Source organism: Nymphalis io, chromosome 22, assembly GCF_905147045.1.
Source record: "Nymphalis io chromosome 22, ilAglIoxx1.1, whole genome shotgun sequence".
Classification (NCBI taxonomy): Eukaryota; Metazoa; Arthropoda; class Insecta; order Lepidoptera; family Nymphalidae; genus Nymphalis; species Nymphalis io.
Window position 1 is genome coordinate 4,874,464 of NC_065909.1, and position 24,282 is coordinate 4,898,745.

General features: G+C 31.1%; 4 protein-coding genes across 5 annotated transcripts in view; 2 read left to right on the top strand and 2 right to left on the bottom strand.

Moving 5' to 3' along the window:
- Nucleotides 1–780: 780 nt before the first annotated feature.
- Nucleotides 781–4,249, bottom strand: LOC126777245 (bifunctional peptidase and (3S)-lysyl hydroxylase Jmjd7). 2 transcript variants are annotated; one of them, XM_050500243.1, is made up of 6 exons: nucleotides 4,102–4,249; nucleotides 3,875–4,025; nucleotides 3,324–3,479; nucleotides 2,593–2,759; nucleotides 1,626–1,847; nucleotides 781–1,007 (listed from the first exon to the last, which is right to left on the bottom strand). In XM_050500243.1, the coding sequence occupies exons 1-6, from the start codon at nucleotides 4,151–4,153 to the stop codon at nucleotides 787–789; spliced, it is 969 nt and encodes a 322-aa protein (XP_050356200.1). In that variant the 5' UTR covers nucleotides 4,154–4,249; the 3' UTR covers nucleotides 781–786. The 2 variants fall into 2 exon arrangements, 1 of the variants encoding a protein (XP_050356200.1); XR_007670026.1 differs by lacking the exon at nucleotides 781–1,007 and having other exon boundaries at nucleotides 1,770–1,847; nucleotides 2,593–2,734.
- A 703-nt stretch (nucleotides 4,250–4,952) lies between these two features.
- On the bottom strand, nucleotides 4,953–10,437 carry LOC126777296 (polyribonucleotide nucleotidyltransferase-like). The gene is made up of 9 exons (XM_050500308.1): nucleotides 10,180–10,437; nucleotides 9,978–10,095; nucleotides 9,732–9,891; nucleotides 9,041–9,498; nucleotides 6,837–6,966; nucleotides 6,311–6,427; nucleotides 6,117–6,234; nucleotides 5,244–5,453; nucleotides 4,953–5,147 (listed from the first exon to the last, which is right to left on the bottom strand). The coding sequence occupies exons 1-9, from the start codon at nucleotides 10,349–10,351 to the stop codon at nucleotides 4,960–4,962; spliced, it is 1,671 nt and encodes a 556-aa protein (XP_050356265.1). The 5' UTR covers nucleotides 10,352–10,437; the 3' UTR covers nucleotides 4,953–4,959.
- On the top strand, nucleotides 8,151–8,734 carry LOC126777291 (splicing factor 3B subunit 5). Its single transcript, XM_050500303.1, has 2 exons — nucleotides 8,151–8,241; nucleotides 8,377–8,734. The coding sequence occupies exon 2, from the start codon at nucleotides 8,381–8,383 to the stop codon at nucleotides 8,636–8,638; it is 258 nt and encodes an 85-aa protein (XP_050356260.1). The 5' UTR covers nucleotides 8,151–8,241; nucleotides 8,377–8,380; the 3' UTR covers nucleotides 8,639–8,734.
- A 285-nt stretch (nucleotides 10,438–10,722) lies between the features above and the next one.
- Nucleotides 10,723–24,282, top strand: part of LOC126777258 (transmembrane protein 165) — a 35,476-nt gene continuing 21,916 nt past the window's right edge. Inside the window, exons 1-2 of the mRNA XM_050500262.1 lie at nucleotides 10,723–10,876; nucleotides 11,111–11,222. Coding sequence (XP_050356219.1) covers nucleotides 11,118–11,222 — 105 coding nt within the window. The 5' untranslated portion in view covers nucleotides 10,723–10,876; nucleotides 11,111–11,117. The remainder of the gene's footprint in view (nucleotides 10,877–11,110; nucleotides 11,223–24,282) is intronic.

Genomic DNA, 24,282 nt, shown 5'->3' on the forward strand with positions numbered 1-24,282 from the left:
ATGAGAAAATGTTTTTTTATATTTTCTTATAATGAAACAACGTTCAAAAAACTATTAACCCTATAACAGCCACGCTAGGAAATGCGTGACATGCCTCCAGCGCCAAAAACGTTCAGGTGTCTATTTGAATAATGTTGTAAAACATGTTGTTATCGATAGATTGATGAATTAAATTAGTAGGGGAAGTAAGCCCAAAGCGGGTACGTTATAACCCAAGCGTTTGTGGTATAATAAAAAGACATATACACATTTTAATTTTATACGTATGTATTTAACATTTATCAGTGACTATAAATCTAAAAACGAATTAAAAAAAAACTATGGAAAAATTTGAAAAACCTAATTAATAAATTATTTTTTAATTTGCAAAATTTTAAGCAAAGATTTATTACTAATTTACATTAGTCTTTATTTTCTTCAATCAAAGACGTATGTAATACTCTAAGAGTAGTTAAGGGCTGATAATATAGATATCACATAAATACAAACTTGATTCTTCTCAAGGGATTCAAGAAATCGTGTATAATTCAATTGAGTATGATTAATTCGCTTTAATTAATATATTTAAAAAAAGGTATATAATGTAAAATATATTTGAGGAAAAACTGTATTTTTGTATGTCTCCCAATTTTTTATTCATTTTGTATTGATATTGTTTATCGATACAACATATGTCAAATAGATTATACAACATTATTAATTATGACAAGGAATAAATAAAAGCGCTTTTAAATTAAAAACATTTATTTGTATATCACATATATGTTTTTAGAACATTAGTATCTATTAATACTTATCACACAACTTTTCCAACATTTTAAAATAACAGTACTTTACATCGAATTCCATATCATACCAATAGTTGACAGCTATACAGCCATGACTTTGGGTCACGTGATGAAACCATAGACTAGGGAGGTAGAGACAATCCCCTTTATACAGACGCAGCTTAAATACATGAGCTCTTTTGAACTCTGGGTATTTTGTTAAATCCGGTTTAAGAGGATCTGAAATAATTAAATTAAATTTCTATCAATGACGAGGAGAGAAGGTATCAGTAATACATAATTTTCCTAATGATAAATTACTATATCCTGGTAATAGAGCTCCGGGTATATTAGGTTAATAGGACACATTTATACTTGAACCAGTGTTATAATTAATGTGAGACACCTTAGATATATTGCTTGCATTAACAATATATTTGTTATAACAAAGTGGTTAATATTTCTTACAGCGTTCATATGGGTACCATCTATAATATCAGTCTATATATATACACTGGTAAGGCTTTGTGCAAGCTCGTCTGGGTAGGTACCGCCCACTCATCAGATATTCTACCGCAAAACAGCAGTACTTGTTATTGTTGTGTTCCGGTTTGAATGGTGAGTGAGCCAGTGTAATTACAGGCACAAGGGATATAACATCTTAGTTCCCAAGGTTGGTGGCGCATTGGCTATGTAAGCTGTGGTTGACATTTCTTACAATGCCATTGTCTAAGGGTGTTTGGTGATCACTTACCATCAGGTGGTCCATATGCTCGTCCGCCTTCCTTTTCTATAAAAAATATATATAAAAAAACAGTATACAACTCAATTGAGAATATGTAAAACAAAATATCTCACCAATACAAATCCAAGGTAACCCACAATAATTGTTATTATCACTGTGGTAATTAATACCCTCAGTTACAACGGGTACAATATTCCATTTGTCCCCACTTCTCTTGAATTCGGCTTGAGGATACCTCTTATACGGTACATATGGTAGGTCAGTGGGAGGAATCAGTGTAAAATCCTTGTATCCATCAATTACACAGTATATATTTTCATAGGGATCTTTATGCACTGAAAAAGTTTAAGCTGTTATATGTTTGGTAATATGTATATACCTCACCGATATTCTACCGCTAAACAGCAATCTTAGTATTGTTGCGTCCCGGTTTAAAGAGTGAGTGAGTCAGTGTAACAACAGGCGCAAGGCATATATCTTAGTTTCCAAAGTTGGTGGGGCATTGACGATATAAGGAATGGTTAATATTTCTTACCTCGCCAATGTCTATGACCGGTGGTAACTACTCACCATCAAGTGGCCCTTCACCTATGTGTAACGTAAAAATATTCAATAAAACTTTGGAACACCTAGACAGAGGCTGATGTCCGGTGATGGAATTCACCACTACTACTTACTACCACACAAAAGAACATCATTTATAAAAATTGAGTTTAGTCTATCAGTCCAAGTGATGATGATTTCCTCGTAAACGATTTTGGCCAAGGCATCCAATTCAAAATACATCATACACTAAAGTACTCAAGTATATGCACAAACGGCTAGTTTCTCCCTCACTCTCATAGTCCAATGGGATAACAATTCAACATGACCGAAAAGAGTTCAGGCCTAGAACCAACGCTGATAAACCTTCTAAACTCGAGCGTGCCACTGAATAATTCTTTGATAAAAGGAAACAAATACATTTTATAGACCCTACATTTGAACTGCTCCCTCGGAATCTTAAGTATTATAAGGTAAATGCTACAACAACAAGGCATTAAAAATACAGTCAAAATATATTTATATTGTGTTGCATACTTGATGTAACAGCTCTCTTATCTCCCATCCAAAAGTTAATAGCATCAGGTTCCTTATTAAACGCCTCACTGGCAAACTTTATCTCACTCTCGACATCTGTCATTATCTCACTAAAATCTTCTGTCAAATTTGAGTTCTGCCGCTGTATATAAGGAATTACATTTTCACTAAAAATACAATCAAGCAAATAATTATATATAAATGAAATATATCGAAATACAATGATAAATTTTTCAAAAACTTATAATTGCATTTATTATGTACATTTCGTGTATTTTATATTTTACTGGCCGGTTAACGTGGCTTGTAGATACTTCCCTTTTACGCTGAAGGTTGTGGGTTCGATTCCCACCCAGGACAGACATTTGTGTGCATGAACATGTCTGTTTGTCCTGATTCTGGTTGTAATTATCTATATAAGTATGTATTTACAAAAGAAAAGTAGTATATGTAGTATATCAGCTGTCTGGTTTCCGTGTGTGAATAATGTCCCAAGATATTATATTAGCATTTTAGACAAGGAACCAAAGAGTTTCAATGTGAAAAATATTATATAAATGTCATATTTAGATATATATTACTAAAGCTTGTCATGACCATGAAAAATCAAATAAAAGATATATCCAGGAAGAACATATATATGTGTATATATTTATTTAATCTTTCTTTCTTAGTTACTTTGAGTTGATAAAAATATATGCATTATTTTATAATAAAAACCCACTACATACTTCTGAGCATCTAGAGTATCTAGGAATTCTGACATTGTCATATTAACTTCTTGCGGCATAACAAAATATTCTACTCCATCTTCATTCTTCGTTATTCCATCGGCTAAACCATTTGGAGTAAGTGCTACTGTCACCTTCTTGGTAGCAAAGTTTTTCCTAAAAATATTTAAAAACCACTGATTACAAATTATTTAATATTTGTTAAGAAATACTATGAACACTAAACTCATTTGAGTACACATGATAATAATGTGCTTGCATGTGCTTAGTAAATATTAAAATAGTTTTGTTTTTTTTTTTAACTGTTTAGTTACTGTTGGCTCTAATGGCTTCTACAGCGTCACCGGGCGGGTAATTAAAATAGTGTTCGATTAGTTTTCTGTATCAAAGTCATTGTCAAGATACTTTTATTGTATTTATTTTTAATAAATAGACATCAAGATTTACTTGCAATTATTACATCAATATTGCTATTATTTAAGACATATTGTAAATAGAAATGAAGTCATGGCATTCATTTTTAATAACAGCACATTTTGTTAAGCAGCTACCTGAAGAAATTTGAATTCCATTTTTGTGTGGCGGGCCAGTTCCTACAGCCTCCTCTAAAAATAACTGGGATATTTTTTGATACATAATCTCTGTGGAATTGTAGTGATTCCAAATTAACTGTTTCTGCTATATCACCGCCCAGGTATAACTCTGTTAGGAAGTAAATAGCACCTATTAACTAAATATAACATGAAAAGGAACAAATGGATACGCCTTGTATTTATACCTGATGATTCTTCATTAAGAGTTTTAAATGCTTCGATAATTTTATTCGACATTTCTTATCCGACGATTATAATTTTAACTCATAAAATACATTTTTTAAAATAGTAAACAAACCTAACCTAATTTCAACTGACAAGTGTCTAATAAATGAAGTTGCCAGCACGATGTACAGTCTACGGAGTAGAAGAAAAATAATATAGATACCGTAAGTACTTAGTAGAGACGACAATTTTTTATCAATATTATCTTAATCTAATTTACTATTTTATATTATGTTGAAACAATAAATGTAGTATGTAGAAATGATTTTGAGCTTTCAGCGAAATTAATATAAGATTATGTATGACGTTCCGCTCCAAGATTTTCTCTTCTATGAATTTGAAGTATGGTAATCATCACCAATAATTAAGGTTTCATGTTGCCTTTATCTCGATCATTACAAGTCATTGAGACTTATAATCTTTCAGCAGCAAGCTGAGCTGTTGACCAACAAGATTACAGCCAGAAGCATTATGAACTAGCTAGATTTTCGTCATTTAATTAAATTAAATTTTAATTTTATTCGGGGTAATTTTTTTACTTAGTATTTTATAAATGATTACATAAATAAAACCGACTTACCAAACCTAATAACCACTTCACGGGTCGGACAGGGTTTTTTTTTACAAACTGTATATATACTTTTTAAAATAATTTATAATACCCTATATATATTTATTGTTCTGGAATATAATTATGATACCCCAACTATAAACGAAACGAACTTTATTTAATCCATACTACATTCTTATTAAATGCAAAAAAGGAAAATTAAAGTAAGTTAAATTTTTTAATATACATATAAAACCGACAATTTTTTTTAAATATATTTCATGGGCATAGGTTTTTTAAGTATTCCCTTAATGGCAGATCCATCAGTTTCCATGTTAGGTTTCTTAGCCAAAGGAGGTGGATCCGTTGGTGGTACTTCATCGCGTGGGGATGGGGATGTCTTGTTGCGCCAAAAAGCTCGAGGCATAAATGTATATGATGAATCTATTGCTGAAACTAGACAAAATACAAATAGTAATAAGTTGTTCTTGTTAAAGTATTCCCAGGTAAGAATATTATAAGCATTATTTAATATTGATTGTATTTACGTACGTCTTGGCTTCTGATTAGAGAATTCTGATATAGACAACGCGCTTTGTGCTCGCGGTCCAGGTAACATATTTAATTCGAAAAAATCTTCCACGCCTTGACGAGTCATGTTTATTTTATTTTTCTCATTTAATTGCCGTAATTTTACAACTTTGTCAAATTTTTGTAAAAATGTTCTTGAAGTGCTATGGATTGGCACTGTATCTAAAATGCCTGTAAAAATATAATTTTACTCTACAACATTTATCCGGGCTGGCCAAAAGGCCCACCTATCCAAAAATGATATAATTTTACTTCAACTGCTTCGAAATGGGGCGTCCTCAAATGACAAAGTGTTTTTGACAAAGTGACAAAAATTCGGGCCTGATTTTATTGTGATAACACAAATACAGAGTAAAGCAATATTTTACAATCTTATGCAAAAATAATTTTTTTTTGGTAGCCTCTTAACGGAAGTAAAATAAGCATCTCTTCCTGAAATTTAAGGAATCCTTTCCTGAACTCCTGAATTTTTTATCATCTCTTCCCTTTTTTCTACTTCCAAGAACATCAGTACATATATTAACCGTACATTATGTACGGTTAATATATGATCATCAGATATTCTACCGCAAAACAGCAATACTTGATATTGTTGTGTTCCGGTTTGAAGGGTGAGTGAGCCAGTGTAATTACAGGCACAAGGGACATAAAATCTTAGTTCCCAAGGTTGGTGGCGCATTGGATATGTAAGTGATGGTTGACATTTCTTACAATGCTAATGTCTAAGAGCGTTGGTGACCACTTACCATCAGGTGGCCCATATGCTCGTCCGCCTTCCTATTCTATAAAAAAAAAAAAAAAAAATGTATCTAAATAACAATGCGCAAAACTTACGTAATGGTGCACATCTTGCGATTATAATTTCTTTGTATCGATGCTTTTTACACATAGGATTACCAATGAAGTTGACGTCTACAAGGCAAACCAACGTGCAAAGATCATCAGCTATGGACTGAAACGTATAAAGGATTAGACAATCGTGAAAAGCCACAAATCTATATAAACATAATATTATTATGGAATTATACCTCTGCATTTTCTAATATATTATTTTTGGCAATTAGAACTTCTAATCGACGTAAAGGTTTAGCCCAAGTCACTTCGGAAATTTTATTCTCAGACACGTTCAAAATTCTTAAAGACGCCTAATAAAATGATAATGAATATTAGACGAGTTTTTAGTGGTATGTAGTAGCAGAAGTTTGGGGTAAAAAAATCGTATTTTGTCAAGGTTCCTTGATCCCACAGATTGGGAACTCACTTGATCAACTTGATTCCTGTTATGTCAATGTCGAAGAGAAATTCATTAATTTATCCAGTAATACTTCAACCGAAGTTGTCAATTTTCCATAGAACATTAAGTGTACTTACAGTGCGCAATAACAGTGTTATTAATAATCAGATCAGGACAACTTATTTTCTTCAAGTGTGACAAAGATGAACGATACATGATTGCGTGACGTAAACCTTTACTAAATACGATTTTTTATTCCTCGAACTCCTTTACGCTATACTAAAGCTAACCCATAAATAAAATATAACATTGTTATATACCCCAATAGATATCATAGTCTTTGGATCAAAACACAGGGCATCTGAATTATCCAAATTTTGTTTTTCGATGTGCAGTTCTTCCAAATACCTCAAACCTTCTAAATTTTCGACGACACTTATTAGATTGTTACTAAGGTATAATTTTTTTAATTTCGTCAAATTGTTCAAGCCTTCAATTTTTGCTATTTTGTTCCATTGTAGATGCAAGTGTGTCAAATTATAAAGCATGTCAAGATTTTCGACTTTCGTAATGTAATTGTTATGATAATAAGCATAAATAATATGATTTGGGTGTTTGGGCTTAGGCTGTAAAAAATAATGGAATTGTTAACATAGAAGGTTATTGTAAAAGTATAATTTAAATGCTAATATATAATTTTGGTACCTATGCATAGTACTCACTATTTCAACGAGAGATTTTTCATGCATAAAAAGATGAGTCGGTCTTTTGTTTATACCGTTTTTTAGTTTCACTAACTTTTTTGCTTGTCTTCGCAAGCTAACATCGCTATGTTCTACATATACTAGATTATCTTTATTTGCCATGGCTTAATAAAAATAGAAAACAACAAATTAATTTGAAAAGAACGTTCGAGGCCGGTATAATGGTTGTCATAGAAACTAAAAATATTTTTGTTTGTACTCTAGTTTTAGCGACCGTAGACAGGTAACAGTAGCACATAACGTTACTGCTATATTTGTTACCATTATATACCAATAATTTTATAAATTATATATATTTAAGCATAATTTTACATGCACATATAATAACATTTAAAAATAACAAATCTTAGCTAATTATTTATAAAAAGCACTATCAGATTAAATACAACAAGAAATATGACTTATATAATAAAAGTGTACTGTTCTATTTCAAAATAATAGCTTATATTATTTAAAATGATATTATACGTGTACTATTCTTTAAAATATAAGCTAAAATTAATAAAACACTTCAACTCTAACCTGTTCTATCGAAACCACATTTTATATAAATTTGACAAACGTATTTAAGATGTATTTCTACATAACAGAAATCAAACAAATATTACACTTCAGTATAATACAATTGTTTGGTAACGGTCGTAGTATTAAATTTTAACTATTAAAAACGTTTTATTATAAAGATTCCTTAAATAAATAAATTGAATTTGATAGGCTTTAGTTTATAACTTTTGTATTTCTAATAGAAAAAAAATAATCAAAATGAATTCGTTTTTCGTTACCGATTTTAATTATTTCAGATTTAAGTTGATTCAAAGCGTAGGTAGAGTAACTTGTTATATTATAATCTGTATTTCAGAAATATTAATGTCAGATCAGAAATGTCAAATAAATAACAATAGCGGAACTAGAATTGAAAAATAGCTTATAATTAATTTGAGGATAACTTGTAAAAAAACAGGTTTGTATTGATTATTTTCAAAAAAGTTAGAAGAAGCAAAAATATCAATCATTAAAATACATAATGAGTTAGAACGATATCCATAGAATGCAGAACTACTGTCAATTAAAACTTAAACTGTTTATAAATTTTCAGCACCATGGGAGAAAGATATAACATACACAGCCAGTTGGAGCATTTACAGAGTAAATATATTGGTACAGGTCACGCAGATACAACAAAATACGAATGGCTGACTAACCAGCATAGAGATTCATGTTGCAGTTATATGGGGCATCCAGATCTTCTTAGCTACTTTGCAATTGTAGAAAATGAGTCAAAGGCAAGAGTAAAATTTAACTTAATGGAAAAAATGCTTCAACCGTGTGGACCACCTCCCGAGAAGCCGGAGGATTAAATTAATTTTAGGTTAGAACTTAGGTTAAGTGGTAAAATTGTGGTTTGCTTCATATTAATTTTGCTGTAAGAAATTGTAATAAAGAAACTAATCAATCTACTGTTTTTTATTTATTTGTAACAATCAAATTATTTATGTATATTTCCTAATGATCTAGTATTCTACAGCATGTAAAAAGAAAGACAAAATGTGAGTGAATAATTGGATCCAATTTTAACCTTGACTCTAGTGAATTATTGTTTGACTCGCTGTGTGGGGAAATGATTAGATTAAGTTTATTTAAAAAAAATTAAAATTTGGCTGATCCACTGTAAAATTCAACAACTTGCTTTAAATACAATATAGGAGATTAAAATGAAAAACAGTGATAAACTTCATTCGTTCTTTAATAACGTCTTCCACTCCTCCATTTTTGCATTGAGAGCTGCTTCCCGTTCTTTTGCTTCCATGTCTAACTGCTTTTGTTGTGCGTGACAAGTCTTGACATTTAAAACTAAAATCCGTTGAATGAGTGGAAGAATCTTTAAACATTCTCTCTGTAATATCTCCATAGTTTTCATAATACAGTCAAAATTTATTGAGCCGATATGTCTGAAATCTGTAATTTGTTTTAAATCTGGCATCATTGACATTGTAATGACTCCATTATTTATGTTATCTTTCTCCGGGTTCATTATTGCAAGATTTTCTTCAGCCTCTGATGGGTCTACGAACATCTGGTCACCAATAACAGCAACAGAACAAGCAGTGATTACATCATACATGGGCACAGCAGCATTTGCAAGAGCTAGGCCGGCTGCGGTTATTGCTGCTGCTAAGCATGATCCATCATTTTCCAAAATATATACAAATATGTCTATCTGAAAATAAGAAAGAATTGGTGAAAACAGAAAATTATAAAACTCGCATAATATACATTAACTAATAAAAAAATATTGTATGTGTTTTTTTATTTATTTGAAAATACTGATTTTAGGCATCATACTGCTTGCCATGCAATGAAAATAATTGTTTCTTCTTTGAGATATTCCAAGTTTCAAGTCACTTATGTTTTTAATTTTAAAGAAATTTAAAGTCTGCAAAAACCTCTAACCTGATAATTAGGAAATAGATGCCGGCATACTGCTGGTTCTACAGCTTTTCTAAGAGCTACTGATAGTGCTTTTTCTTCTGAGTCAGGAGCAAGGGGCCGTCTTTGTCTGGGACACGAAAATGGCGCGAACTTAACTTCGCAAAACAGTTGCCCAAGTGCACTAAAAACAATTTATAATAATTATTTATAAATCAATTTTGTACATCAGAGTTATGTATTTTTATAAGAGAAATACGGAGCAATTACCAAAATTCATTTTGATGCATAATTTCTCTAGGATCGAATACGGAACACACAACTTTTGTTTTCTTTAGTTCTATGTATGATGAACCTTTCGCTTGTGATATCATATCAGTACGGCCAACTGGAAATTAAGGATATTATTATTTTTTTATTTTAATAGGTCATTATATTGAGTTTCAAAAAATGTATTACTAAAAATACAAACAGAACATATGCAAGCTTCGCGCTTCATCCAAGGACCGACCGTCTTTTCGAAGTTCATTTTCATCCAGTAAATCTCTGTGCAAGTCATTATAACTCTTCAAATAGTCTTTAGTAAAACGGTTATATGAAATACTATCTTCAGGACCATTAAATCTTCGATAATCGGTTGGCATGTTAACTTTTTAGGTTGGTTAATAAATGGAAACAAACCAATGTCAACATAAGTTTTCTCAACTCTCGTTTGACCGTCAATCATGAATGAAAGAACTTAAGTATTGCCTTAAAATAATCGTAGACTTAGACGTTTGTTGTTTAGGCTTAATTTTTTTTCTATTTTTAGTTTTATTTGTTCAATGTTATATATGTTACGTTTTAAGGATTTATTATTTTCACTATTTTTTAGTATATTTTGTTTCAAAATAAAATTATTATTTTATTAATAAAAAAATAATCATATAATGTATTTTTTCGTTCAGAAAGAAAGACAAGAGTAAAGAAATTTTGACACCTCGACAATTGACAAGTGACAGTCGAGTGTCGACAATTTTAATTTTATGTCAATTCAAGCAATTTTATCTTGAAAATGTGATTAATAATAAAAAAAGATATATTTCCTTTTTATCTTATACTAACGAAATGAATGTATATTGATACTTTATTGTATTGTATAACAATCACTCAACATTTTACTAGAAAATGTAAGTTACTTTTGGCCTTCGATGGTTTGGCAATTTTAACCATTCACTTAACCGGTGACGTTACAAAGAAATTGTAAATGAATAGATGAAAATCTATAATCTTAATTCACCAAAAACAACATATTGAAATTACATAAATAATTGATTACATGAATTATTGTCGTTTTCATAACCTGAAGCTAAACCACTAAAGAAGTTAATACAAGTTAATTTTTATAGCTATATTTTTTTTAGAAACAAAATGCTTCGTTTAAGGAGTATTTTATTGGCTGCGATAGTATTTGAAGTAACATGTACGCTATCAAGTTCTCAAAACCATACACCTTCGCCATCACCTACCATAGAGGTAAGTTTAGATTTACAATACATAAGATTTACCTGTGGAAGATTATTTTTTCTTTTAATAAGAATAAGCATACCTACTGCATTCTACTGTATTCACTATTATAAAATCAAATAATTTCATATAATTTTTTTGTACGACATTAAATAATGATATTAATTTTATATTGGGTTCATTGACCTTCTATTTGTGTATGTAAGTTCAAAATTATATATATAATAAATATATTTATAATTCCTCTCATAGATTTTTAAAAATATTAATATATTTTTATTTTGTATAAGAACACACACCTAATAAGCAAACTGTTTACATGATATTAGTAAACTTGAAAACAAATCGTATTGTTTTTAAGAGTAATTCTCATGATAAAATTATTCTGACTACTGTTTTGTTTGATAATATCAATGATTTGATAAAAATTTTGATAAAAATTTTGATAAAAATGCACTTTAACTTTGACAATAAGATATATCTATAAATATATCTTATTGTCATATTAGTTAGTAATATAAAAATATTTTAACTAAATTAATTTGGTGTGCCTTAGTTAAAAAGAATTTTAAGTGATTAAATCCTTTTAAATTAGTATTCCTTAGTACAGGAGATTATGTATGGTATTGGCATTACTGAAGTATTCAAAAGGACAGCTGGATTTTTTTTTAACACAAACTGCTTTATTTTTCATTTTTTGTGATTTCACATTGGAGATTAAAATTTTCTTAAAGTGGTATCCCAAAGTACAATGTCATAGGATTTTGTACTATCTATTAATATAAATTCTATAAAAGAATTGAGCCGAGATGTCGCAGTGATAAGAATGCGTGAATCTTAACCGATGATAGTGGATTCAAACCTGGGCAAGCACCACTGAATTTTCGTGTATTATAATTGATCTCGAGCTTACCGGTGAAGGAAAACATCATGAGGAAACCTAAATGTGTCTCATTTCATTTCAATTTCAATCATTTGGATTTCCATAATCACTAATGCAATTTTTAAATTGATATATTAATACCCTATAATTTAAATTGATAGTAGTTTTCCGAGTTTTTTTTAATGTTTAGTTTGTAAAATATAACATGAAATTTGTAGACTATGATTTAAAAGTTTTTTTTTTTATTTTGTGGGAACCTAGACTGTGTCTATGGTCTTGTAAGAATTGGATTCGGGATGTGTCACGTCAGAGCAAGAAGAGTGTATGAGTTGATATATATTTAGATTGAAATAAAGTGTTCTATTAGAAATGTAATTTATGTGACTGATGTACACTTATCAAGGATCAAACTATTTTTTATTACTTTATTATCAGATACATCGTAATAGTTGCAGCTTGTGATAAGCAAATGTTATCTGAGGTTTTATAGATTAGAAACACTTTAAAATGTATGCTAATAATCATTCTTAGTGGTAATAAGAATTTAAACTGAAAATTTAAATAATTATGTTAGGATTACTAATAAAATAATTGTAAAATTATTTTTCTGATGTAGCTTAATCACAAATTATTCTGTCGCTAAACTTCTGTGTACCTGTGTTTGAACGTTCACAATAGATAAAAATATATATTGTAATAAAAATACGGCTTGAATGTGTCTATCGTACATTATACTATTACACTACTTTTTTTAAATATATAGATGTTAAGCTCCTAGTGCCTGTAGTTACACTGGCTTACTCACCCTTCAAAACATACAATAAACTAATTATTGATGTCTGGCGCTAGAATATGTGACAAGTGGGTTGTACCTACCCAGAGGGGTTGCACTAAGTATTCCAAAGATAAAAATTAGATATTACAAGTTTACATATTGATAAGACGAAGACGATCTCTCGAGTTATTTTTCTACTACTAAATATCCTGGGACATTATTCACACACGGCCATCTGATCCCAAACTAAGCAGAGCTTGTACTATGGAAACCAGACAAGTGATATACTACACATACTACTTTTTTTTTGTAAATACATACTTATAGAGATAATTACACCCAGACTCAGGACAAACAGACAATAATATTTGTTCTTATCTTATGGACATATATTCATTCAGTTATATTATAAGTTTTTTATTTAAATAAACTTGAGTTCAAATATGATCTTAACGTAATCGATGCGATATCGTTAAGGTTAATTTAACGTATCCAAAAAATCAAAGCTGATAGCTAAGCTTGAGCCGGTTGGCGTGGTTGGTAGAACACTTGCTTTTCACGCCGAAGGTTGTGGGTTCGATTCCCACCCAGGACAGACATTTGTGTGTATGAACATGTCTGTTTGTCCTGAGTCTGAGTGTAATTATCTATATAAGTATGTATTTACAAAAGAAAAAGTAGTATATTTAGTATATCAGTTGTCAGGTTTCCATAGCACAAGCTTTGTACAAGCTTAATTTGGGATCAGAGAGGTCGTGTGTGAAAAATGTCCCAGGATATTATTATTTTTATGATAAAGCATTTTTCAATACGGAAATAATATGTGTGCACATAAAAATTTTTAGTTGGTTTTTTTGATCTGATTGTGTTATAATGGCTCGATGAATCTCGGGCGCCGCCGTAATACCAGAGAACAGCCGTATCGGTGGAGATATTATATCGCACAAGTGTGTGTGCAAACGCGTTTAAAACACCCTCTCCTCCCTGACAGCAATCCGACAAGATTTAAGAGTTCATCCGCAGAACCAAAGGTTTTAGGTACTTTCAAAAAGCTAGCCATCGGACAGTAATTGAGAATTTCTTAACAAAATAAACCATACTCTGCATACTACTCGGTTCTTTTTACTCGTCATTTATGTTATTCATGCCCCTAAACATCAACGCCCACTCTGTATCTCTGTTTTCCAGGTTGAAGTAAGTATCATAGACGAAAGCAAAATAACATTCTTCATTTAATTTTTTTTTATATATTATAGGTCACCAACGCCCGTAGCGTTGGCATTGTAAGAAATGTTACTCAGACGAACTTGCACAAAGCCCTACCACCAGTAGACGTGGCGTGTATGTCATGTATTATCGGCATGTATATCTCCCACTGTTGGGCAAATGCCATCTTATTTGTTAGTATTAAAGTACGTTTGCTCCACTTAGTGTTAAATAAACATATGGCAAATCGTGACGTGCAGGGTCTCTAGCTATGTTCCTTCAGTATGATATGAATTTATCAAAAATGAAGCACGTTAAACGCGTTGGTGTTTGCCTCGATTCGATAACGCGATCATGGGTTATAAAATTATAATCCAAGAGTTCTATCCATGGGGTACTTTCAGGTCATCGCCAGAATAATATCTTAAATATATTAAATGAATAGTAACACTAATTAATAAATTTAAAAAGTTTTTTTAGTCTATTTTTTATATCTATTGAAATCTTATTTGGTCCTTGCAAACGTTTTCATTGATTGAAGTGATTAAAAAAATCCATTGACTATTTATTTTTTAAACCACGACACGTTTATGTAATAGATTTTTTTTTAAGTTAAATAAATAATATTATTATAAAACTTTTTATGAATATACAAATAAACATGAAATATGAGGATATAAACGTTTAAAATAAACTATATAGACAATTTATAATCTTATTTCTTATTGTTAATTGTATATTATATATATATAATATATAATATCATATAAATATATAATATATCAGAACCAGGGGACGTCGTAACGTTGCACAACGTGCCTGACGCCAAAAGTATTCCAGGATCTATATATATATATATATTATCGTCGTAATGAAAGTCAATTTAATAATATGCATAAAGTAACAAAATACTGTTATTGGAAAAAGCAACGTTATTAGTTGATATAAATTAATATTATAATAACTAACAACCTGAGTTCCTTCAAACAAGGCGTGAAGGTGAGGCATATATCTATATGCAGTTTGGACTCCACTATCGCTTACCATCAAGTGGAGTGAAATCATTTGCTTTGCCGGTTTATATATTTAAAAAAAAATACTTATACCATTATTGAGTATGTAAAATTTCATAATGATCGGTTGAGTATTTAAAACATAAAAACATAACAAACAAACTATGCATTTATAACATTATTTAGGATTGCATTATAAAAAAAACTACCAAAATATAGCACGCAGTTTAAAAGACGGTAGTGAAGAAAAATACTTTGTTTTATACTAATTAATGTTTTAGATAAGAAAATATTATTATCATACAGAGTTAAACCACTTAGAAATAAATATAGTATTATAATTTCGCACGTACTTATCCTCTGTATGGAAATAATAAACGATGAAGTCACTCCATTGTGTAGTTGACGAAAGATTTCAGGGTTGTCGATTCTTATATAAAAAAATTGATAGCATATAAGCAGTTCTTTGAGATTGAAATTAATGATGCATATAGGCGTGTAAATTAAATTTTTCATTCGCCTGGCTTAATGTACTGGCTTTGTGGACTTTCTCGGCGGCGTTGGCTTTGTTGGCGTGGTTGGTAGATGTAGCCTTTCACGCTGAAGGTTGTGGGTTCAATTCCCACCCAGGACAGACATTTGTGTGTGCATGAACATGTCTGTTTGTCCTGAGTCTGGATGTAATTATCTATATAAGTATGTATTCACGAAAGATAAATAGTATATGTAGTATATCAGTTGCCTGGTTTCCATATACAAGCTCTGCTTATTCTGAGATCAGATGGCCGTGTGTGAATAATGTCCCAGGATATTATTATCATTATTATATATTGGCCTCGTGTAAATGTACTATAAACGTCTTCGACACCGTTTGCCTGATATAACACCTTGAATTTTACTATTCATATATGTATTTCTTCATGGAGAAGTTTTTTATACAATCGTATGTTGTAGCTCGCCGCTAGATGGTGTTACATCACTCCAACTTATGTATCGTTCAAGCGATTGCCCTTACAATTAATATTTATACACAGACAGGGCAACGTCAGTCTGGTTCATTCGTATTGTATGCAGTCACCCATTGTCCTTTTGATTAAGTAAACTTTCTACACTTTGATGCCAAATGCGTGACATTTCATACCATATATGCCACTATCATCAATAAAAGAAAAGATCCGCGCATGACGCAGGACGTATCGGACGGATTTTTCAGAAATAATATTAAAGTGATGTGTATTGTGTATATAGTGATGTATGTATGTAAAAAGTAAATGTAAAATACGTGTTAGATTTCATATAAAAATGTCAATGTTTTATATATTGTCAGAGTGCTAAGAGCAAATACTCTGCACATACATTTTTTGCTAAACACGAAAGAATTGCACTGATTTATTTGTGGTTTAAAACTAATATTTTTTAAAGACATTTTTACTTTTTAAATAAAATTTTACATTTATTTATATAAGTGACAATCCTGCTTAACAAAACACTACAAAAATAAAAGTAATTCCCCGATAATATAAACCGTAGGTTATGTATTTAGATTATAAATGTATATAACTACGTCGATTGAAATGGTTTCGTGCACCTCATCGTAATAATGAAATAAAAATGTAGCTAAATAATGTACATAATGATTTACCGAATAATGATTAATTATATATTTTTCCAAATAAATACAACGCAATATATTTAACTAATGATCAGAATGAAAAAAGTATACAAATAAGCACAGTGGATTTGATGGGGTCAAAAATTCAAAATCGTAGGTCGATTCTGGGTCAGATTGACGCACGAATGAGGCAGAGGCTTATACCCAACAGTGGGAGAAAGAAGCCTGTGGTGAATGATAATGTGAATATTGTATCTAAATTATATGAGAGCTTTAAATATTGTTAAAATAATAATACCACGGTGGGTGCAGAAATATTTGAATTATCTACTTATATTATATACTTTTTGACAATAATTATAAGAACTTTTTTCTTGTTTTTTTTTCTGTCACATCAGAGCGTCAATTTTTAAACTATATTCGTTGAAGTCTTGGATTAGTCGCAGGAGGCTTTGTTTGCGTGCAACATGGAACTTTGGCCAGAAGGCTACGTTACCATGGCCTAGAAAAGCCTTAATCAATGTTCTAATTTTATAAACACTTACACTTACTTTACACCGGGAGTATTAATAATACTCCCCGTGTAATATGTTTTAAACTAATACCTATGAATGAATATTATACCTATGAATGGGAAAATATTACGTCGTTATAGTTATTACTTTATCACCACCGTATATAATCACCATAGATTGCATAACATCGTCTTGGATTTTTCTATTAGAAAATTCTCAGTAGCAGCCCGGAGTCTGGAAGTTGGAAGTGTGTACAATCCCGTCCTTCGGAAAGCACGTAAAGACGTTGGTCCTGCGCCTGATTCTTTCTGGTCGTGTCGGATTGCCGTTCCATCGGATTATAAGAGTTAGGGAATAGAGAGTGCACCTATGTTTGCGCACACCCTTGTGTACTTTAATAACTCCTGCGTAGTTTGCTAATCTCTATTGAGATTAGCCAACTACGCAATCGCCGTGGCCGAAATCGGTCTGATGGACATTATTATTATTATTATTATTGCGGGCCCGTATATTAAAAGATAAGCGAATAAACTCTGAATAAATATACACATATTTAAATAAATAATACTTCATTTAATTACACTAAAAATTATTTATATTCGATGATGACAACACATATAAGTATACAATCGCGCTGGTTTTTGCTGGTCCCTCTTAGGTCTGAGGTGTTATCGCTTTCCGACTCGATTGTAGTTTTTTTTTTTTTTTTATAGAATAGGAAGGTGGACGAGCATATGGGCCACCTGATGGTAAGTGGTCACCAAACGCCCTTAGACATTGGCATTGTAAGAAATGTCAACCATCGCTTATAGCCAATGCGCCACCAACCTTGGGAACTAAGATTTTATGTCCCTTGTGCCTGTAATTACACTGGCTCACTCACCCTTCAAACCGGAACACAACAATATCAAGTATTGCTGTTTTGCGGTAGAATATCTGATGAGTGGGTGTACCTACCCAGACGAGCTTGCACAAAGCCCTACCACCAGTAATGGCAATCAATTAACAATTTTGCTGGTTAGTTTTGATAATTGATTATTACAATCAATATACAACTGTAACGCTTCTATATTGAATATAAAGATTTTGACTTTGACTATTTTGTAAATTCTGTTTGATATTTCGTGTAAACTGTTGTTTGGTTTATATTATCTCTCTTTTTTTTAATTATCAAAAATCATACAAAATAAAAAATAAACAATAAAGCTATAACAAAGCGAATGTTCACGTTTTTTTAATCTATTTTATTAGCAGACATGATCACGTCTCAGTTTTATTATAAGAATAAGTATAAATATAAGCTACAAAAATAATAGAAAAAGAAATAAGTTCATCGCAGCATGGATGGGCGCCAACATGATTAAAATTATGATGTCACAAATCTCGTTAACAATACAATAATTGAGATCCTTGTCATCGTTACATTGTTAATAACAGTTACTAAATATATTATTTTAAACAATCTTAACGTTTATATACATAATTAATGTTTATTTAAAATAAATTTATTATCCTCTTTAAAAACTTTGATGTTTTTCACTTATTTATTTATTTATTTAGGATCACCAACATGACATACAGTAATAATTAAAAAATAAAAGTTTACAAACTAATAGGTCTAAGGGTAAAAGTTGCCAGATGCAAAAATGACACTAAGCTACTAAAATAATAATGAAAGAAAAGAGAAATAAATTTAACAACAATTTGTAAGTACAAAATGAAATATAAGTGGTATTAGTATTGCGATACTACTAGAAACTATATAATACCAAAATAAAGAAACTTAATTTTGTATAATTTAAAAAAGTTTTAATGTAAGAAGTGTTAGTTACAAGCATAGACTATCGTGAGGTAACTCAACTTAACGTCTATGCTATATAATTTTTTTTTTTATGTAAACTCTTTTATAACTGTTTTTAAAAATATTCTTAATATTTAATAAAAATATTTACTTTTTTGTTAAATCGAATAATGACGACAGTTAATTAACAATAAAATTAGTTAATAATATTAAATATTGATTAAGGTTGAGGTTTGTTCTAGTTTTATGAAGAATATTAATTATTGTAATAAGGACGCGATCATTGTTGATCTTGTATCTGGTAATTATAATTGTATTTAAGTGTTGCAATTAAAATTATTTATCCTTTAATTATAATAATTTCTTATTTATAAGTAGAATTCGTAACAGTTCAATTCAAATCGAAGGAGTAAAAATAAACAAACCTTTAAAAAACGTATTCCATGCTATTTGCTAGCTTTGCTTATTCGTTTCAAACATTATTTGATAAATATATAATAATATCCTGCTACATTTTTTCACACACGGTCATCTGATCCCAAATTAAGCTTGTACAGCGCTTGTACTATGGAAACCAGACAACTGATATGCTACATATACTATTTTTCGTTTTTAAATACATACTTATATAGATAATTACACCCAGACTCAGGACAAACAGATATGTTCATGCACACATATATCTGTCCTCGGTGGGAATCGAACCCACAACCTTCGGCGTGAAAGGCAAGCATCCACCAACCACGCCAACCGGCTCGTCAGAATATATCTTATGTATATGCCTTTGTTATTGTCTGAATATATCTTTGTTTATATTATTTATAGTACGACACTATTCCAGTTCACTACTTATACCTAATTCAATTTGACTTCGAAATTTTCCATTGGAACTTCGTCATCATTCAAAACGTCATATTTTCACGAATCCAAAATGAATAGATTATTTGAAATCTCGACCAATGTACCGTTCGTATATATATGTATATACTTTAATACTTTATTGTACATCACACCACAAAGAAAAATACAAAACATGTATACTGCCTAAATAAATGTACAATTATGGCGACCTTATCGCTACATAGCGATCTCTTCCGGGCAACCAACGGTGTAAGTAATTACTCAATTTAACGCTATAGGATATGAGGTAGGTGGTGGTATGAATAAAATAATATTAATATTTAATTAAAACAAAACAAATTAACAAATGTAAATATAAAATACACACAATACATATATATCCATAAATAAATTATATTATCAGTACATACAAAATTATAAGTATATGATATAAATACATACTATATACAGCAACAACGAAGAAAACGATAAGTCCTCAAACATAACAAAAAAGAAAAACAAATGAATAATACAAAAAATATTGAAATAAAAGAAATAATTGGTGATAAGCATTTGAGACAAAAAGTGTTTTCTTTTCTTTCACAAGTTTTTTAAATATATCTATAGATTTGGCCTCCCGAATATTTAAAGGAAGATCGTTCCAGAGTTTAATAGCCTGACTTGTAAAAGAATTATTATAAAATGAGCCTTATGTTCGGGCACCCTTAAAATCCATCTCTTCACAGAACGAAGTACTTCTCCAGGATTTCCTAAAAATAATTTTTTTTCCTTCAAGTTAGGGGGAGTATAAAGGTGAAACAACACGCAGTACAGAATAGACAGGATGTGCATATTCCGGCGAAGTCGAATGGGTAACCAATTAAGACGAGAACGAAATTGTGAAATGTGGTCATATTTGCGTAATCCAAATATAAACCGAATAAATGTATTTTGAAGTCTCTCAAACTTAGTTAATTGGTCTTCGGTTAAGTCAACAAAGCTTGCGTCAGCATAATCAAGGATAGGAAGGCGTAGAGTCTGTGCGAGCCTAATTTTGGTAGGTACGCTGCCGACGACCACGAAGGTAACTGTTAAACAAGTCAATGACTGCAGGAGATACGTTAAGAGAACGCAGCAGACTAAGTAGGACATCTAAATCAACACTATAGTGTTGGATTTCAGCAACGCTAAAAGCATTATGAAGAACAAAGTCATAATGGTGAGTTGCTTATTGTCCATACCCCATCGAATGTCATCAGTAACTTTTATAAGGGCAGTAACCGTACTATGTCCAGGGCGAAAGCCAGATTGGCAGGGATTGAGCAAATTGTTCTTGTTTAGGAAGAGATTTAACTGAAATTGAATTAGTTTTTCTTCTGTCTGGTTTTCCTTGATTAGCTTTCTTTGGAAGAGGTATAACATTAGCGTTCTTCCAAGCTTGAGGAAATATACAGCATGAGACACATTCATTTAGAATATGTGTCATCACGGGAGCGATAATATCAAGAAGAGGAATGATCATATATATATATATATATATATATATATATATATATATATATATATATATGTATTTTGTTATTTATAACATGTGTTCGATGTCACAAGTATCGGAAATGGATTGATCGGCTTGAATATGATGCTGATAACTAATGTTAAAATAAAAAATCCCCTGTTTTTCTTTCGGCGGTTTTTCCCCGGCCTTTTTTATTCTGGACCGATCGTAGAATTTTGTTTATGTATTGTTTAGTTTATTTTTTATTTGTTATTTTGGGGAAAGCATACCTTCTTCTTTTACCTATACGAAGTTGTGATGACGAACTAGTATTTATTATATTTGACGATAGTAACACCTTTTGACTATTTCTTTTTTGTACTATACAAAATTTGTAAACAATTACAAGACATGATAAAAAAGTAACATTAAAATATAAACCCGTTGAGTTGTTGATTTGATTTGTTGCGCTAAATCGCCAACAGATAGCGTTAGCGATGTTGTGGACGACAACAAATTGACTACAAGGTTAATTAATTATTATTTATAATTCAGATGTAATTTATTTACCTTGAGAAAAATCATAATAACATAATATAATTATAAATTAATAATTTATAAGTGTACACTGGTATCGTCTATGAAACCTAACTCGTGTTCTCAGCGTGTGTGTGGAACTGGTTAGACCAGAGGAAGTTAGATGGGCAGATAGGCTAATTGATTTAAATTAAGTAGAAATTTTATTATAAATGCGTTAATTTTTAGCCATAGTATACTATCATCACCATAAAAAACGATGCGCTCACGACGCAGGACGTATCGGACGGATTTTTTGTTTTTTTTTTTTATAGAATAGGAAGGCGGACGAGCAGATGGGCCACCTGATGGTAAGTTGTCACCAACGCCCTTAGACATTGGCATTGTAAGAAATGTTAACTATCGCTTAAATCACCAATGCGCCACCAACCTTGGGAACTAAGATGTTATGTCCCTTGTGCCTGTAATTACACTGGCTCACTCACCCTTCAAACCGGAACACAACAATACCAAGTACTGCTGTTTTGCGGTAGAATATCTGATGAGTGGGTGGTACCTACTCAGACGAGCTTGCACAAAGCTCTACCACCAGTATATAAAATAATAATAAATAATATTAAAGTGATATATATGTAAAGAGTAAATGTAAAATATGTGTTCGATTTCAAGCGCAGCTAATTATACTATTAATATTATATACTAAAAGATAATCCGAAACGCAATGCATCTGCTGGTATAAGTTTTATGTTTAATGGCTTAGTATTTATTGAACTGAAATATCGTCACCCTTTTTTATTAAAATAGTAATTAATTCGTAGTTTCTTCATCCGTATACGAGGATATGTGTACAACACATATCCTCGTATATATTCAAGTGTATTCATATATATGCAAGTGTTCATTTATGTTATAATACCCTTGACTTAATTTTTAACTATAAAAATATTCAAATGCTGTTTATATTGTAGTCGCCTTGGACGAATTTTCGTTTCCTATTATATGTTTGTTTTATAATTGAAATAAATCATTTAAAAATATATTTTGTTAACTATCGTATAGTATCTTCTGGGAACTGATTTTATAATACCTCGAATCGGTCTTCATAATACCAAAACATACAAATTGATGTAAGTTACTTACTCAGCTACTCTACTTAAAAATTCAAAATACAAATAACACAATTGAACCCATTCAACAAATCAAAGGCGCGTCAATAAAATTAATTAATTATTTTATCTTTCTGTCCAAATAAAATGGACGGTTGAAATTTGCGCGCGTTTTTTCACAACGCTGTTGTAAGGTTAAATTAATCTAACTGTATATTATATTATTTAAATAATATCCTGGGACATATTCACAAACGGCCATCTGATTCCAGACTAAGCAGAGTTTGTACTATGGTAACCAGACAACTGATACTACTCATACTACTTTTCTTTTGTAACTACATACTTATATAGATAATAATTTACACCCAGACTCAGGACAAACAGACATGTTCATGCACACAAATGTCTGTCCTGGGTGGGAATCGAACCCACAGCCTTCGGCGTGAAAGGCGAGTATCTACCAACCACGCCAGCCGGCCCGTCAAAACTATTATTATTATTTAACTTATTATTTTTTTCTAAATTTATTTAAAGGTCTATTTACAGTGATAAGCTTGTTCGTCTGCAGATTATAGGTCCGAGACCATTAGAAAATTTTTGGGTTATTCTGTCAAAAAACTTTTAGTAATAGCCTAGAGTTAGGAGGTTGAATATGATCAGGATCGGTCAGGAGAATAACGTCATAACTCGCATATACGCAAAATTTGTTAACGAATGATCAAAGCTGTTCGACTGAAAACAAAGACACGCGATGCGTGATGTTTTACGATGTTATATTATGTATACGCGTCCTTTAAATAATATAATATTATTGTAATCAATATCATAATATTGTTGTTTCAAGAGATGCGATGTGGCTGAAGACGACACTTAATCGATGATTCCGAATTAAAACTCGGGCAAGCACCAATTTTCATGTGCTTAATTTGTGTTTATAATTCATCTCGTGCTCGGCCGTGAAGGAAAACATGGCAAGGACCTGTATGTGGCAGATAAAAACTGTTACTTGTATCTACCAACGCATTTGAGCGACGTGGTGGAGCAAGCTCCTTCTCAAGAGGAGAGACAGCCCAGCAGTGGGAATTTATAGGCTGTTGTTACTCTTGTAATCAATGTCCTAAATCACATACACGATCGTCTTGAACGCTGAGTGTCAAGTTTAGTAACTCAACCGATCTTTATCGTATCTAGTGACTGAATGACATTCACCATTCTCATTCATCACCAATATATCATCTGAATCAATCATTCGAATAGGCATTTTATTTAAAAATAATAATAAT